Source organism: Sinohyriopsis cumingii, chromosome 7 (assembly GCF_028554795.1).
Source record: "Sinohyriopsis cumingii isolate HCF-2022 chromosome 7, ASM2855479v2, whole genome shotgun sequence".
In the NCBI taxonomy this organism is placed as follows: domain Eukaryota; kingdom Metazoa; phylum Mollusca; class Bivalvia; order Unionida; family Unionidae; genus Sinohyriopsis; species Sinohyriopsis cumingii.
This window is the reverse complement of record NC_142967.1, coordinates 75,057,327-75,076,841: the sequence shown is the minus strand read 5'-3', so window position 1 is coordinate 75,076,841 and position 19,515 is coordinate 75,057,327. Positions and strand designations below refer to the sequence as shown.

The window sequence follows — 19,515 nt, the reverse complement described above, 5'->3', positions numbered from 1 at the left end:
GTGACCGCAAACAGGCATTTTTAAGGTTGCTCAGGTTTTACCTTCTAACTCTTTACATCTAAGGCCAGAATGATTTAGAATGTACACAATTTTTATGTATAATCAGTCAGTGCCAGTTAATTATACCTCAAAGGGCACAAACTACATCCTGACTGTGGAATATCAATTAATACAAATGTATCCTTAACAAATTTTTTTATCACAGAATCATAAGCTACATTAGAAGGTCTTAAAAATTCATCTTTTCAGCGAAATTATATAATAAAAAATAAAATTTTTTTTCAAAGATTGCTTTGAGAAAACATACATGTCAGTCAAATTCATCTCATCAAAATAAGGTGACACAAAGAAAATAGTTCTACCATGATATATTATTATATACTCATATTTTTCTCCATTAACTTTACAGAAACATACAGTATTTTTCCATACTGCAGTGATTTATACTGTGTGAGTAAATATAAAGTATTTTGTTGTAAACTGCAAACAATGGTTGCTCATGTAGCAGGTGCTGGCACATATGATTTATTAGATTTGTTTAATGCATCAACTGAACAAGCTTTCTGAACCATTTGAAAATACTGATGATTAGGCTGACAATGTGGAAGAGTTCTTTAAGTCCAAAAGATGCTTTCAACTAAGCATATAACTGAACATGATATCCACAATGTCCAACAACATCTTTATGACAACAACTGTGAGACATGCTGTACTGAAAATATAATTTCTGATCATTGAAACACATATTTAGCTGAAATGTTCAAACCATTCACAAACAGAATGGCTCACACTATTAGCCTTGCTCTCAAGAGTCTATAAAATGGCAGCACAGAAAGACGTATTAAGGCTAAGAACTATCCCATCTTTTCACAGATGTCCCATTTTGTAAGTCAGCCAAAGCACTAAATTAAAACAAGTGTAACTGAAGAAGGCAGGTTTTGATACAAAAGCAATTGTCTTACAGCTGACATGCCATGATGATGAAGTCTCATTTTTGGCTGGAGAAATGGGTTCTCAAATTCCAGCTTCTTTTAAGTGTTCACTGTTTTAATGTTTTTGGGAAAATGATTGGATTTCAAAGCCAAGAAGAACAAAGAAAATTAAAGTTTAGAGATGTAACAGATTTGAAAAATTCAATCAATGCTCAGTATCTTCAATTTGCCATCAGGAGCAGCATAACCTTTGATGGTACCGGGAGGGGAGACTAAAAGTCCACAATACCTCCCATTTCTTCCACCAGAACAACACTTAGGTGAGACCCAGTTCATCTTTACATGCAGCATGTGAAACAGAGATCTTCTTACCTAAGCAATAAAACTTCTTACCTTAGCTGATGGATCATGACAGCTCTTTTCAAATGACCCCAAATCCAGAGCAAAATTGACAGAAACTTCCCAATCATATTATTACTCTTTTAATTAATGACCTTATACCAAATAAAGATACAGACAAATAGGATGTTTTAAATAACTTTCAAACACTTTAATGAATGACTTAATGAATTTTAAGAAATCAAATATTGAGATGTGTGAGTATAAGAAATAAAAAAGAAATCTTTAAAAAAAAGTGTACCCTGCACAAAAGAAATATCCTCAATCAAATAAATCAATTAATGCAGAAAGATATAAGCAAGGAGAGTTAAACAATAAATGAGCAAAACATAAATGCAAGGCAATTAAAAGTGTACTCTGCAAAACAATCTGAACAAAAATTAGCATTTACATGAAATTATGTTTAAAACTGCAGGTATTATCCCATATCAATAGGAGTTAATTAGCTGGGATCTCTGATAAAATTGGCTTCAGAATGGGCAAGAATCCTGGAAAGAATCACCAACCATTCATTATGGAAAACTACTGTGAAATCGTGCTGAAAGCTGGGGTACCCCCAACAAAGTTCATGCAAGTGGATGAGCATAGAAATCAATGTCATCTATACCTGGTAATACCGAACGATCAATGTCATCTATAGCTGGTAATACTGAACAATCAATGTCATCTATAGCTGGTAATAACAATGGCAATCAAACATGTTACCTGTCTGCTTCTTTGATTTCCTCAGAATTTATTTTCATAGCTATTTCTACTAATTAGAATTACAAAGGTTCCAAGAAGAGATTTTCAACATGAAATTGTACATTTCCAACAGAAAATCACATTCCAAATGAGGACTTACTGCACTCCAAAATGAAAAAATTTAATTATCCCTAAGACTAAATGCTGAATCATCAATTTCTATGAAAATTCAAGCTAAAGAATTTCATTTTCTTCCAGCTTACGACTCCAAACAATCAATAGCAGAAGAGAAGCATAAGTGCAGATTGTTTGTGGTTGATTTAGCTATGGTTGTGTATTTACTTTGTGTATTTACTTTGTGTGTTTATTTGTGTATTCACTTTGTGTATATACTTTGTTTATTTACTTTGTGTATTCACTTTGTGTATTTACTTTGTGTATTCACTTTGTGTATTTACTTTGTGTATTCACTTTGTGTGTTCACTTTGGCTTTGAGAAGAAATTAAAATATTGCTTCTTGCAGTATGTTCCTTTTATTATTCAGCCTTAGGTAGAAAAACACAGAGTAGAAACTATACCTGTATAGAAAAATATGAACTCATTTTTTTTCTAAGCTATACTGCACTCATAAAATTGAGCAATAGAGCTATTCCAATACAAATGCAGTAGTTTAATACTTTTCCTCAGTTTATTGCAATATAACCATATTTTATTCATGAAAGTGCAAATGTTTGTGCTTAAATTTATATCTGATAATAATTATGAATTTTAGTTTCTTTGTTTAGATAACATATTCTAAATTACAATGCAATGGATAGTTTAATGCACATTTCCAAGTAATTTCTTAAGATCTGTAAATTAAACGATAAGAAATTCAGGGTATATCAACTAAAAAATTTCATTTTGATAATATAATCTATGTGTGTGTGTATGTTTTGGATTTTTACCATGGATTTTAACAAATTTCAGTCATATCGCTACAATGACTGCAGTGTCACTGTTTATGATGTCGTCTAACACTGACGCATCATGCCACAGACATGTAGCATCACGTCTCATCCAGTCATATTATCCTGACACCAGGCCAAACAGTCATAACACTAACCTCTTAATGCTGTGCACCAGGCAAGGCAGCTTCTAGTACCAAAAGTATTAATAGTCTTTGGTGTGACTCAACTGGGGTTCCAACCCGTGACCATCTGCATCCAAGGCAGATGTTCTAACCACTAAGTCACTGGAGCAGTGATAATACAATTTAGAATCCACATTGGTAAGAAGGGTGATTATCATTTTACTTTGACATGCAGAGAAAGATAAGCTAACTTTTCTTTAGCAAACTATATGACTCTAACATGCTCCTTTTTTTCCCATCAAACACCACAAGTTCACAGCTCCAATTGCTTATGAATTAAAGAAGCAATACAAAGGGTTATTATGTTGTATGTGCATGCTGTATACCTGATTAAACTGACATATCTGTCTGTAATTATGAGAAATTATTCACACAAAAACTTCTATCAAATGACTGATATACCCCAGGATAATGTGATGCTTGTGTAACCCTAAAACAAGCATATACAGTAATACCTCGTGCATTCGCATTTCTGGATTCGCGAAATTTTCATTGGTACCCTCTATGTACCTGTTTTCTTTATTTTATTGAATTGTACCTTCGTTATATGACTTCTGTGCCATATGATGTTTACCTAGTTTACCTTCCTGACAATGACAAAGAAAATGTCAGTCATTAAGTTTACAGTCCCATTCGTTACTTGGTTTTACTTTACTGTGAGTGCAAAAGAAAATGGCAGCCAATGAATTAGTATAGGGGTAATATTAGTATACATGTACCGTACTGTAAATGCGCTAGTGTGGCAAATACCCATTAGGTGATACTGTACTCTATTTTTATGTCAACCATTTATTTCTCTTTTTAAGGGTAATGTATTAAGCTAACTTTTAAATGAAATTAAAGTGCTTTGGGAGCATCATTTGGGTCATATTTAGGGTTTAAACCGTAGAAATAAGCATTTATTATCATTTTTAGTGACTCGTACCAAACATTCGCGATTCCTCCTGATCCGCGACTGGTTCTGGAACCTAACCTCGCGAATGTTTGAGGTATTACTGTATCTAAATAAACATTTTTATATTGAATATCAATAAAGATAAATAAATAAATAAAGTTTATTAATTACTGGGTCTTTTGTAAGTTACACCGTGGGTGCTTGTATGATGACTGTCATTTTATTTTTGAGGTAAGAATCTTATACAATAAATTTAAAAGTTTACAATAACCTTGCTGATTAAGAATTTTTAAAAATAAAAAACAAACTTTTTCTTAAAGTAAAAAGGGTATTACTTTTGTTTTTGAACTATTCCAACCTTTTATTCTCTTTATTGAAATGAGGAACCATACAAAGTCTGATGGAGATAACACAACTGTGACAGTAATAGAAACTAAATGTGTACCCATAACAAATAACCAGAAAGTCATTTCACTGCATTTATATGTGGTTTTATTGAAAACATTAAAAGTATCCTCAGTAGAGTCTTGTACATTTGCGCTTCTTTCCAAAGAAATCACCAAATTGCAACTCTTTTTCCTTTAAGGGTTCCTAAAATTTTCTTTACAGAAATTATTTTAAGCATTTCGTTTGAAATTGGCACTGAAGTAAAATAATAATAATAATAATAACAACAACAACAACAACAGATAGCAGTAGTATTCTTGTAGAATAAGCATGATGCAACATTATATCATTCTATTCAGGGAAATAGTTCTAATTTGTAACTTAATACAGTACAGGTGGGCCATTCAAGAGACTTGACCAGTGCATGTTATACAATATTATATAGCCAACGAGATGCAACATTTGATTAATTAGGGGGAAGAAAAAGTTTTACTATGTAAGATGGGTACAAATCAATGATAAATAGGATCAAGTTATCTACCTATTGTGCTGTAGTACAATACTCCTCTGGATGTATATATATATACAAACTTTCCACGACTGTACATGCAAGTGTCTGAGAAACTAATTCTCATACAAAAGATATAAATTTATTAAGATCAATACCAAAGATGCTTACAACAATAATTCCAGTGATATGGTGTTTGCTTTCCAGCACTTTTGTCAAGGTGAGCTAATAAAGGTGTGGTGAGATTAAAGGAACCTTTTAATCAACCAGCACCCAGCAAATCTGTCATGAATATACAATCCACTTATGGAAGAAAAATGAAATTAAACAAAGACAACAAATCATGCTTTCTCCAAATCAAGTGATTTCCTATACCACACATCCTGCTGTTTTGAGAAAAGCCCTTAATTCCAAATGATCTTCTACTCGGAAGTTTCATTAATGTAACAGTGATATATCACAGTATTCCTCTGTAAGACAAAAATCTCTCAGAAGGCATCACATTATTGGCCATGGTTATTTATTACCTCCCTTACCCACTATCATAGGTTAAAAACTCTTTCCAAACCAGGTACTTGGATCTACAAATGTGCTCGATCAGACCTGCCTATCAAAACAATCAGGTACGCAACGAACTAATCCGGTACAGATGAAGAGACTGCCATAGCCAGAGAAAATATTACACAGTCAAGTCAATCCTATTTTGCGATGTCAACCCTGCCTTTGACTTCTTCTACACCAACTGATTTGAAGCTGGATTCTCCAGTCACTAAATTACATCTACTCAATCTTGTACACATAACTTTATATCTTTTACGAACAAATTCCAATACTTGTTACCTTGACATCTGAGTTCCCATGATGATGGAGCTTCTTCAGTCAAGTGTACACTGTCTGACATCTTCAAAGTCATTTGAACTGGGATGAACTGCCCTCCAGTTTCTTTCAAAGCTGAACTAGATGTATCTGCACTTTGTGATTCATTCATTTTCTGTTTAGCAAATATTACTGGCAGCTGTCAATGATAAAGCAATAAACAATTAATGAGGTAAACAAAACTTTTGCCTTGAAAATTTTGTTTAGCGAGTCGAGGCGAAGTCTTGTATCATTGAGTGGAAAGAATTTTTTATTTAATCCTGACTTAAACAAGCAAGGGACTTGAAAATGGACTACTACAAAATTACTTTCTGGACTGTTAAACAAGCAAGGGACTTGAAAACAGACTACTACAAGATTACTTTCCAGACTGTTAAACAAGCAAGGGACTTGAAAATGGACTACTACAATATTACTTTCAGGACTGTTCACTGCAAAAGTGAAATGTATCTAAAATATCCACCTGCCTATATTTAAAGGAAAATGAAATGAAAATATTGACTTGTTAAATCTTGTAAAGTAACCAAATATTGGGAGAGGGTTTTATAGTGAGTGTATAATACAAATATTGTTTCAGAATATCAAGTGGCTAATGGACTCTTGTTATAAGTATCTGCAGTTCAAGATCTATTAATGAACTTCTTATGTTTGACATGAGAAATAAAAATTCACAAGAATAATCAAGCAAAAAGAAAGACATTATAAAAAACAAAGATTGATATACGACATTCTTTAGCTTAAAGACAATGAAAAATATTGCAAATTCAACTAAGTAATATACAGTGCCCTTCTGTTGTTATTCCTGTGGGTTTAATGTCATTTTCAGCACATGATACACTAGGCATGGCAGCCAGTATATCTGGTGGAAGAAGAACCTGGGACAATCTTGGGAAGAACAACCAGCCCACTGGGGGCTGTTGGCAAGCTTTCTCACATACCCATGTTGGCCATGCTCGAGACACACCTAAGAAGACAGAGGTTAGATGTCAGCGATTTGTCAAGGCATGCATTTTAGAGCACTCAGCCACCCTGAGCCCCTATAGTGCTCTCTCTTTATCATGCTGTTCATGGGAGTCACATAAGTTACACGAACCCTAAGTGAGTAACTTTACATGGAGGTATGTATCAACAAGTTATGGTCATAATCATGACACTATACCACATTATAATGGGACAGCAGTATACTGAGGGGATTTATAGCAACGGATTACTGTATGTCACTTACACTGCTAACTTTCTGAACAATCAAGTCCAGGACTTTGATGTCATGATTATTGGTGTCTGCTATATACAGTAGATTGTTAGAAACACATAAACCTCCAGGCTCATTCAGCTCTGTTTTCAGAGGGTTATCTCCCCTGGCACTTCCAGCTTTACCTGTTCCCATTATTGTTGTGCAGTTTTTTGTCTTCAGATCTATGGACTTAATCTGAAATGGAACCATATAATCCTTGTCTTGAAATGCTATGGTATAAAAATAAAAGTGACTGTGATAAGACACATAATGACCAGCATGACTAAGTTCTTTGAAAAGTGAAGAATAAGAAATACATAGTTAAACTTAAAACAAAGATAAGAAACTGTATGAGAAAAAGAACATGTAGGAGAAAATTTATAATTAAACTGTGAGAAATGTTCGAATTATTTTCTGTAATAACAGATTTAGGTCAGGCAGATCAAAAGGTTGTTCTTCAGCACTTCCATCCATCAATCTTAGAGTTGTTGCATTCCAATAATAACTGAAGACCCATGTGTCAAGACTGTCCAGTCTTGAATTTGCAACTGTTTATTTTTTATTCTATCATAGGCAACATTAAAAAATATTGAAAATTATCAAGTAACAATTTACTGCTATAGGAGATAATATATTGGAGCAGGATGCTACTAGACAATTGCAGGTCTGTTCTGACAACTATTTCCTTCACTGCAGACCTATTTGGACCACTATTTCCATTACTGCAGATCTATTTTGACCACTATTTCCATCACTGCATGTCTATTTTGACCACCATTTCCATCACTGCAGACCTATTCTGACCACTATTTCTATCACTGCATGTCTATTTTGACCACCATTTCAATCCCTGCAGACCTATTGTGACCACTATTTCCATCACTGCATGTCTATTTTGACCACCATTTCCATCACTGCAGACCTATTCTGACCACTATTTCTATCACTGCATGTCTATTTTGACCACCATTTCAATCCCTGCAGACCTATTCTGACCACTATTTCCACCACTGCATGTCTATTTTGACCACTATTTCTGACACTGCATGTCTATTTTGACCACTATTTCCATCACTGCATGTCTATTTTGACCACCATTTCCATCACTGCAGACCTATTCTGACCACTATTTCTATCAATGCATGTCTATTTTGACCACCATTTCCATCACTGCAGACCAATTCTGACCACTATTTCCATCACTGCAGACCAATTCTGACCACTATTTCCATCACTGCATGTCTATTTTGACCACTATTTCCACCACTGCATGTCTATTTTGATCACTATTTCTGACACTGCATGTCTATTTTGACCACCATTTCCATCACTGCAGACCAATTCTGACCACTATTTCCATCACTGCAGACCAATTCTGACCACTATTTCCATCACTGCATGTCTATTTTGACCACTATTTCCACCACTGCATGTCTATTTTGACCACTATTTCTGACACTGCATGTCTATTTTGACCACTATTTCTGACACTGCATGTCTATTTTGACCACTATTTCTATTACTGCATGTCTATTTTGACCACTATTTCTATTACTGCATGTCTATTTTGACCACTATTTCTATTACTGCATGTTTATTTTGACCAATATTTCCATAACTGCATGTCTATTCTGATCACTAATTCCATCAATGCACGTCTATTCTGATCACTATTTTCATCACTGCATGTCTATTCTGGCCACTATTTCCATCACTGCATGTCTATTTTGATCACTATTTCTGACAATGCATGTCTATTTTGACCACTATTTCCATTACTGTATGTCTATTCTGACCACTATTTCCATTAATGCAACCTTTTTTAACCACTATTTCCATCACTGCATGTCTATTTAGAGCGCTTTTTCCATCAATGCACATCTATTTTGACCACCATTTCCATGACTGCATGTCTATTCTGACCACTATTTCCATCACTGCATGTCTATTCTGACCACTATTTCCAGCACTGCATGTCTATTTTGACCACTATTTCCACATCTGCATGTCTATTCTGACCACTATTTCCATGACTGCATGTCCATTCTGATCACAATTTCCATCACTGCATGTCTATTCTGACCAATATTTCCAGCACTGCATGTCTATTTTGATCACTATTTCCAGCACTGCATGTCTATTCTGACCACTATTTCCATGACTGCATGTCTATTCTGATCACTATTTCCATCACTGCATGTCTATTCTGACCACTATTTCCATCAATGCATGCCTATTTTGACCACTATTTCTATCACTGCATGTCTATTCTGACCACTATTTCCATTAATGCAACCTTTTTTTACCACTATTTCCATCACTGCATGTCTATTTTGACCACTATTTCCATCACTGTATGTCTATTTTGACCACTATTTCCATCACTGCATGTCTATTTTGACCACTATTTCCATCACTGCAGATCTATTTTGACCACTATTTCCATTAATGCAACATTTGTTTAATCATAATTTCCACCACTGCATGTCTATTTTGACCACTATTTCCATCACTGCATGTCTATTCTTAACACTTTCCATCACTGCATGTCTATTCTGAACACTATTTCCATTACTGCATGTCTATTTTAACCACTATTTCCATAACTGCATGTCTATTCTTAACACTTTCCATCACTGCATGTCTATTCTGAACACTATTTCCATCACTGCATGTCTATTTTGACCACTATTTCCATCAATGCATGTCTGTTCTGAACACTATTTCCATCAGAGTAGGCCTATTTTGACCACAATTTTCACACAATAATTGTAATAAGAACATCCAGCTGAATTTACAGAATGAAATTTTCTTCTGTATGCATGTTTTACTTTCAAAATTTCAAACATCTTGAAAAATAAATTGTGGTTAATTAACTCTGAACTGGAAGATAGGCAGTCTTTGTATGTAAGATGATGTGATGTGTATGACCTTGATAACCCAGCCTGCTTTGGCTTCCACTGTCATGCAATGGAAAGTCAAAGCTGGGTTTAGAGAAAAACAATGTGAAATGAAAATAAGGTGCCCCAAATTTTTGGGCAATAAAATAACACTATAGGTGTAATCAAGTGTAAACAAGTAAAATAAAACAATGCATGCCAATGAATATCTTTAAGATAAACAGAAGTAAAATTTATACGATTACATATCAGTACTGTATGATGAAATTCTTGGTTTTCAAGTCATATGACTTTTTCTATGTGAAGTTTTTTTAGGACATCATAATCTCAACACTTGCTGAAGGGATGGGTCAAAATGTATTTGTATAATGTAAACATCTGCAAATTTACAAAACTGATAGTCAGGGCAGGCCAAGACTACCTGAGTCTGTTGCACATCTGTTAAAAACAGATAGGCAGGGCAGGCCAAGAATACCTGAGTCTGTTGCACATCTGTCAAAAACAGATAGGCAGGCCAGGCCAAGACTACCTGAGTCTGTTGCACATCTGTTAAAAACAGAAAGGCAGGGCAGGCCAAGACTACCCGAGTCACATCTGTTACTGTAATTAATAGTATAAATAAATTTAAAACTAGATAAATAAGACCCCAAGAACTTCTGTAGTTGAAGCGAGCAATCAGCCTAAAATTGACATGACAATAGCTAAACATTGTCATTTTGTTTTTCTTAAACTTTGAAAAAAGATATAGAACTTTTAAGACTTTCCAAGAAGCAAGTAATAATTTTTAAGGAACTATTTTATGACAGATCAAGAAAATCCACAGTTTTCTTTTCCTTTTTTCATATACATATAAAACAATAAATGTCTAAATTATCTACTTGTTTTTTTAGTTAAAAGCAGTTTATGTGTGGCAAATTCAGAATATGTAACATTTCTATCTAAATTAATGTAAATAAACAACATAACTGCAACCAAAATTAATGCAAACAAACAACATAACTGCAACCACTGTACAATATTAAGCAATTGATACGTGTCCCTCTTCTAAACATTAAAGGACTTTCAAGCACATTATAGGAATGTTAATTTCAAGCACTTTCAAGCCCTTGATTTTTGCCATCATAAAACTCAAGTCCTTGGGTGGCGCTCACCAGATAATATGTACTTTTGAGAGAGTGACGTATGTAAGGTGAAGTAGTTCACATTTAAAACATGCACAGTGGAGAGAATGTTTGCATACCTCTATGCTACATTAATGTAATGTGGATGATATTTCTTTTGGATATTGTACTTTTGGAAATTTTACATGATTTAAGCACACTGCGAACTAAAATGACTGCTCCCTTGTGTTAAAAAATCAGTCTGAATTAGTCTAAAGTACACAATTGACCTCTGAAGTTCAGGAAGTGAAAATGACCAAGTAGAGCTAGAACTGTATAGCGCCACCTTAAAGAAAATAAAAAAATGTTTGCAATTATTTTTTTTATTTTCATATAATTATGTATGATGTTCTGAATAAAATGGTACATTCATATTGATGTTAAGCATGAAAATAAGCTAATTATGATCATTTTTCTCTTTCTTACATAATTTGCCATGAGGTATGTTTGTGTGAGTAGTGACCTTAATTATGGGGAAATTAGAAGACTTAGAATATAGGAATAGAGTCAACTTAAATTTAAAACTGTTGCAATAAGTGACAGAAATAAATGGTGAAAATGTTTCTTTTCATTTATTTGCAATGAAATAAAAAATAAATGAAGAGAAAGTGAATTCGCTTCTTCCATATTAAACAATAGGCAAATATTTTACACTTTGACCTTTGACCTTTATGAAGCTGATGAGTTACCTCCCTTTTCTAATTGTAAAATTCATTGTTGATATCTCAGAAATAATTCTGGCTAGTTTCATGTTCCTGTCATTCAGCATAACATTGGTTGCTATGTTTACAAAATGTAATGTGCATTCTTAAAATAGCTCACTTTTATCATGGGGGGGGGGGTAGGCTGGACTTGTTAGAGACTCTGACACTCATAAATACTGTTCTGTGTGGAAAAAGGCAGGAGAATTATTCATAAGGATTGTTTTGATGCTTGCGACTTAAATGTTTCAGCCAAATAAACATAATTAAATCATACAAAAATAATACCTACATCTTCTTTATGGTGGCGCTCACCAGATAATATGTACTTTTGAGAGAGTGACGTATGTAAGGTGAAGTAGTTCACATTTAAAACATGCACAATGGAGAGAATGTTTGCATACCTCTATGCTACATTAATGTAATGTGGATGATATTTCTTTTGGATATTGTATTTTTGGAAATTTTACATGATTTAAGCACACTGCTAACTAAAATGACTGCTCCCTTGTGTTAAAAAATCAGTCTGAATTAGTCTAAAGTACACTATACATAGCAGCTATTAAAATAGGGAAAATGAATTTTGCCAGACTAGACAATACCAGCTTCTGAAAGTGCAATGAATGAATTACCAAATATATAAAATGTAAAAAAAGTTATCTGCTCTTTTTTATACAATTGACCTCTGAAGTTCAGGAAGTGAAAATGACCAAGTAGAGCTAGCACTTTTTTGAAAGGTGCACATTTGAAGTAAGGCCAAGCTGTATACTCTATAATGCATAGTACACCCATCAATCATACACCAAAATAAAGGGAATTAAAGGTTCTTTGCATTACACCTAAGATATACAAGGTCTTTTTTAAATAGCCAGTATAACCAGTGAGGAAAGCCGGGGACATTCTTTTTCTTTAAAATCCTAACCCTATGCAAAATGCGAAACTGTATAGCGCCACCTTGATTTCACAATCTTGAAACTCAAGCACTTTCAAGATCTTGATTTCACCATCATAGAAATAAAGCACTTTCAAGCCCTTGATTTCTGCCATCATAAACCTCAAGCACTTTCATGCCCTTGATTCCACCATCATAGAAATAAATCATTTTCAGGGCCTTGATTTTGCAATGTTAAAAAGCAAGCACATTCAAGGATCATCTTTGCTAGCCAAGGTTCTGATAACCTTATTTAAACCTTGGCAGATCGAACAGCTATATCAGTGTTTTGCCCTGGCAATATCTATTCAATTTCATGTGTTGCCTCCCCCAGCATGTAGTGCCAACCAACCAATAGCATGGTACATTGTACATCAGCCAAAAATGGTAGTGGCAATTGACCTAAAAAGGATACTTTGTAAGTTAAACTTTGAAAGTATGACTATGTACCAGAGGGAAGCGAAGCCATTACAGGTCTAACTAAGTGAAACATTTATGCAAACATGGACCAGCACTGGAAAAGTGCTTATTTAACAGTCCATTCAAGTTGTGTGCTCTCCTTGTCTTGATCACATAGGAACAGTGTTCAAATTTGAACAACTTAACTTTGATTGGATGTGGTGGCTTCACAGACCCAAAGCACAGAAATAATATATTGCTCAATAAGCCAAGGTGTAGATAGGGTTATTGGAACCCTGGCTAGCGAAGATGATTCAAGGCCATGATTTTGCCATCTTTTGAACTGAAGCACTTTCAAGCTATTCATTTTGTCATCTTGAACTCAAGCATTTTCAAGCCTTAACTTTTCTCTTTTAGAACTCAACCACTTTCAAGGCCTTGATTTCACTATCTTAGAATCTTCAAGGCCTTGATTATGCCATCTTAGAACTCAAGCACTTTCAAAGTCTTGACTTTGCCATCTTTTTAAAGCTCAACCACTTTCAAGACCTTGACTTTGCTATTTTATAATTCAAATACTTTATCAAGACCTTGATTTTGCCATCTCAAAACTCAAGCACTTAAAAGGCCTTGATTTTGCCATCTCAGAATTCAAGTAATTTCAAGGCTTTCGAGAATCCATATGAATACTGACAAAATCAATTAGAACACATTAACAGAACAACAGGGACAAGATTGTGGGTAGACAATGGTACCTTATGGTTGTAGGAGTCTGCAACAAGCAGTGGTCCTGACTCTGTGGATGCTAGAGTTACAGCTAGTGGATGCTGAAACTTGGCCTTGACCCCAACACCATCTTCATCTCCATACGCAAATAAATTCTGTATAAGAAAAGAGTTTTAAAGAGCCCGATTTCTCCACAGGAGTTGTCCATTAGTGACATGCATAGTTTAATGAAAATGTGGTTTTCACATATAGGTATAAAATATAGAGATATAGACCTTGTACAAACAAGTCTTTGCATTCAAGTGGTTCCTACATAAAGGTGAGCACTATTATAGCAAATTTGCAAGCACTATATTTTCACCTTCAAGAATAATTTCACCAGGAACGTCATAGAGAAAATACATGACCATCAATATGAATGGTGGCAAATTCAGTAACCATGTAGACCTGAAAGAACTGAACTCAAAATCACAGCATTCACGCATTTAAAAACACTGTGCATTTGGGATGTTCCATTTAAACATATTTATACAAGTTAACCAGGAAAGGCAGATTTTGTAAAAGGATACAAAATTCTTAGTTGCATATATGAGTGACTGTTCCAAACTGAACATTTATTTTTCCTTGGTCTTAAGTATGTTTTACTTGAAGAGCTATTGTTTAATTTTGTATGGATTTCACCTTTGTTTTATTACTGAGCCTTTAAAATCATTCAGACTTTTGTGGATGATCTGGGGGGTGGGTGGGGTGAGAATATTGATCAATCTGAATAAACTTTTCCCAAATAAATTGTTATAAAGGAGAATTTGTCTAACTTCACATCTTGATTTGGGATTGACTGGATCACTGATAGCCCCTGAAGACTCCTTTGAAAAATTCCCGTATTTGTACAGATCATCTATATGATGATGACAATGGCTAACGGAAGATAACATAGTCTCTTGTATAACAACTAGATACCATATCTACTCAGGTATAAGTCCAGTCAAACTGCAAACAACAAGTATCATTATCTGCCATAGCATAATGCCCATGAGAATCAGGGTCTATGTTGTTTGTTCTACTGATTATTCCTAACAAACTGCAAAGACCCAGATCTGCCAGTGCATTATGTGACAGCAGATCTGAGTCTGTGCATTTTTTGAGGCTGGACTTGACTTAATAAGCGAGTATATGTGATACATATTTTATGTGAACCTCTATTTCCAATATGTTTAAATATAATAATAAAAAATAAAACCCTCACAATGGGGTTAACGTCTCCTCCTGCCAGCCCTTTAACTGACCCATCCTTCAGTGAGATGACCCTGATGCTGGAACTTTCACTGTCAGCTACATAAAGAGCTTGGATAGCTGAGTGTGTAGATATGGCCAAACCCGAGGGCTGTGCAAATGCAGCCTTTTCTGGGTAACTGTTGTTCCTGTTCTCCTCATTTCCAGTGCCAGCAAATCTCACACAAGTTCCAGCTTTGTACTCTCTGAAAAAGTTTTAAAAAACCCAACTGATTTGAATTACTGTCTGCCTGCTCTACACACACATTCCACCATTACATGCTGTGTTATTTATTGATGCAATATCACTTTAAAGATCTATGAGAGTTATTTGTTCAAACAAATGCAATCAAACATTCAGTTCTGAAAAGAAACAGGTATGAAAGGATGGATAGATGAAAGAATGGAAAAGGAGATAATAGTCTGAATGTACCTCCCTGTTTGTTTGTACCCCGCTACTGATTTATAAAACAAAAAAGCACACATGAGATAAAAGAAGATGCACAGAACTTAGTTCATTTATTGATTTATAATTTCAAACCTGATTATGTTGGGGGGGGGGGGCCTGACACTGTTTTGTATGTGCATTTCATTCCAAACAGAGGTTTTCAGTGTAAAAGATGACCATGCTCGCTAGTCATTTCCAGTTCCTGGTCAAGTCCATTTTCAGCAAAGGAGTGTTTTCATGACTACACATGCATGTACATAGAAGGAAAATACTATGTCATCTACTTCTGATACTTACAATGTCGAATCAAACAACGGAAAGGAATGACAACGACAAATTTGCCTTTCATGTGGATTTAACAAGCGATGTAATTTCTGTGTTCATCTGTGCAAAGAGATATAACTTTAAGCATTCAACATTATAGTAATTTACAGAATTATCTGGCAGTTACTGAATAAGATGAACTATGTCACAATGTTGTTTGAGGAAAACAGAGTCACCCATAGTGTATGCAATATGCTGCCGTGTAAGTATGGAAAGTCCACTGAGCATGAAAGGCACAGAGGATGCCAGTGTTAGGGCAACTCTGGTCACGATCAGCTTAGAAATTATAAAAAAGTTAATGAATGGACTAAGTTCTGTGCACTTTTTTCACATTAAAGATTTCCATTATTGAAATCGGTAGTGGGGTACAAACGGGGAGTATATTCAGACTACAGATGGTATGCAGTCTGGTTGAGGTTCACCCTTCTGAAGAGTCAGGTAGACGTGTTCAATTCTTGATCAACACAGTATCACCTCATCTCTGCAATTTGTTCTATATGAGTGAAGCCACTCTCCAAAAAGGGTCTGATGTTCTGAAGTTTGTGGAGTTTTCATTTTACATATTTTACAAGGTTTAAAGAACATGGTTATTTATACAATATTGGAAGTCAGTATGTACAATGTTCTATTTGGAAATGGATGACCACAGGAAAGCTTTTGCTGGTTTATCTTCCCTTTCATTATGCTCTACACCAATGTGACTAGGCAGCCAACAGTTACAAAATACTTATGACCATCTGATGTTTCGATAATATCTAGGATATAAATGGATTGCCAGATTCAATGTTTTGCAACATTTTCAACATTAAAAGTGAGTCTGAAAATAATATCAAATTTGCTTTTGAGAGGATTCAGTGCAGTTCAAAGCTTTAAGTATGACTGTAAATGTCTGCAGTAAAAATTATGCCTTCATCTGGTAACAGGCTTGGGACAGTGCCATGGGGCGATGCAATGACATTTATCCATAATAAATTATGAAAAATACATCATGAATCATTAATGACCTTTATCTGACCATACTTGTCAAAAATACTCCATAAGCCTGAAAAGTATTTCTGATGAGAGTCCACTAATGTTCTGATATTATATATTATGTTGTGTATGGTCTTTGGAGCTGGCATGACACAGATATTGGCAAGCAATATAATTTGCTGATATCATACAGATTTGAGAAATCTGCTGGCCACATATCCTTTGCCAACGCATTGCAATACAGAACACTAATACATTTTCATTGACAAACAGAAATAAAGCCTGTGGACAATGGTCAGTGGAAAAAAAGAAACAAGGGAATTTTCCCTGTGATGTAACTTAGGCTGGGCACATATCGTGGCACATGTCTAATATTATTGTGATAATATTGTAAAAAAGTGTCGAAATCATGTAGGCTCATGATAACATCACTAAACTGGTTTGTAAAGTCTTTAACTTGCGTCCGATGACAAAATGACAAACTGCAACTAATGTCATGGTTAATGCATTGTTTTACTGTATCATTCAACAAAAATTGGGTGAATTAAAATCTCACCAGAAAATAAATAACACATAATTTAACTGATTAATAGATAGTTTTCTCTAGATACTACATGTACTAGTTTTGGAGAGAAAATATGTTTGTCATATCAAAATTCATGCACTTTTCCAGACTATGTATTACACCGGAAGGAAATATTTTCAGGATAATGAAATTATTTTCTTAGATATTTCAGCTCAAAGTACTTAACCTATATTTTAGTCCAATTTGAGAGGTTAGGTCCCACAAAATAACTAGCACTGCATAATACACTCTATGTGCTATTTATCCAAAGTCTTGCCCACTTAATTTGCAGAGGAAAGTCTTCACTTACCAGCAACAATTGTAATCATTTTTGCTTTTTACTTAAGGTAACAATGAAATTCTACCTAAATCCAATCAATAATATTTGCAGTTATTAAACCTGAAGCTGCTACATACAATGAACCCTCTACACTTTAGTGCACTCTGTGGTCCCTTGCCAGTTTTTGCTCTCTCATATTTACCTTGATTATGTAATACTATCCAATCACTCACACAGGTGACAGCTGGCAGTCCTGCTATTGTAGAGATTCTAGGCAGACACTGAACATAACCAAGTTGCATGTTGCCAACTCAAAGGGCATTTGAGTAAAAGTGCCAAAAAGCTTAAGAAACTTATCAATGACCTTGACATTGAAAACGAAACCTTGACTGTGATAAATGAGATGCCATCAAATTGAGAAATGTAAGTGTACAATGGGTTCATCTCTAAACCAAAACAGCTTTTTCTTTAGGCTGTAAAACAGAAAAAAATGAAGCCACAAGTCTAATGCACAGAACAAATTCTAATGATAATATCATACCTTAATCTCTAACTGGTCTGAAATTATAGACTAGATTTATAGTGTAGAAAGTGTGATGGAAAATGAAAAATATTAAGCTGTGACCTTGATCCTAAAAATGTGCTCCTGGTGAGGTAGCTGACACACATTCTAATGACAATGCACACACACACACACATGCATGCACACACACACACACACACACACACACACACACACACACACACACACTCACACACATATATATATATACAGTTTCAACTTTTAATCTCAAACAGAACTAAGTGAGGAATAGACAGTATCATGGAAAACTTAAGTCCTGAGCTATGACCTTGACCTTAAAAACCAGACTCCAATGTGGTATATGACACACCATGTAATGATGATATATGTATGCTACATTTCACCCTTAATCTTATTCAGCTCTAAAGCTAAAAAGTGTAACTGAAAGTGTAAGGGAAAAACTGAAGGCATGGAGTATTGACCTTGACCTTAAAAACAGGACTTCAATTTGGCATGTGATAAACCTTTAAATGATGTTATATAAGTATGATACATTTCACCTTTAATCTAATACAGCTCTAAAGTTATAGAGTGGAATTAAAAGTGAAAGGGGAGAACTGAAACCATGGAGCCATGACCTTGACCTTAATGACAGGATTCCAAATGTGGTACACCCATCACCTTCTAATAAGGTATTAATCTACTGAGTTTCATATCTCAACTTGAAACGGCTTGAAAATTAAACAGTGGAAAGTAAAGTGTAACAGAAAATATAAAATAATCAGTGATGACTTAACCTTAAAGAAGTGACCCCTAATGAAGAATGTGAAACACTATCTAATGATAATGCACAAGTACTCCGTAACCCTTTGGCATGTAATGACACCTTTCAATGCCAGACCCTTTCATGTGCAACAACACCTTTCAATGCCAGGATCATTACTGTGCATGGACACCTTTCAATGAGAGGTTCTTTGCTGTGCAATGAAACCTTTCAATATCAGGTCATATGTTGTACAAAGACACCTTTCAATACCAGGTCATTTGCTTTGTAATGACACCTTTCTATGCCAGACTCTTTACAGTGCATTAACACCCTTCAATACCAGGTCATTTGCTGTGCAGTAACACCTTTAAATGCCAGGTCATTTGCTGTGCAATGACCTTTTAACAGCAGGAGAGTTGCTGTGCAATGACACCTTTCAATATCAGGTTCTATGCTGTGCAATGACAACTTTCAATGCTTGGTCCTATGCTGTGCAGTGAC

The 19,515-nt window shown here is 34.8% G+C and overlaps 1 protein-coding gene across 1 annotated transcript in view; it reads right to left on the bottom strand.

Annotated features, from left to right (window-relative positions):
* LOC149795529 (NHL repeat-containing protein 2-like) overlaps positions 1 to 19,515 on the bottom strand; it is a 50,581-nt gene that overhangs the window by 9,334 nt on the left and 21,732 nt on the right. Inside the window, exons 7-10 of the mRNA XM_089965336.1 lie at positions 15,111 to 15,342; positions 13,894 to 14,019; positions 7,039 to 7,242; positions 5,778 to 5,952 (exon numbers count right to left, since the gene is read on the bottom strand). Coding sequence (XP_089821462.1) covers positions 5,778 to 5,952; positions 7,039 to 7,242; positions 13,894 to 14,019; positions 15,111 to 15,342 — 737 coding nt within the window. The remainder of the gene's footprint in view (positions 1 to 5,777; positions 5,953 to 7,038; positions 7,243 to 13,893; positions 14,020 to 15,110; positions 15,343 to 19,515) is intronic.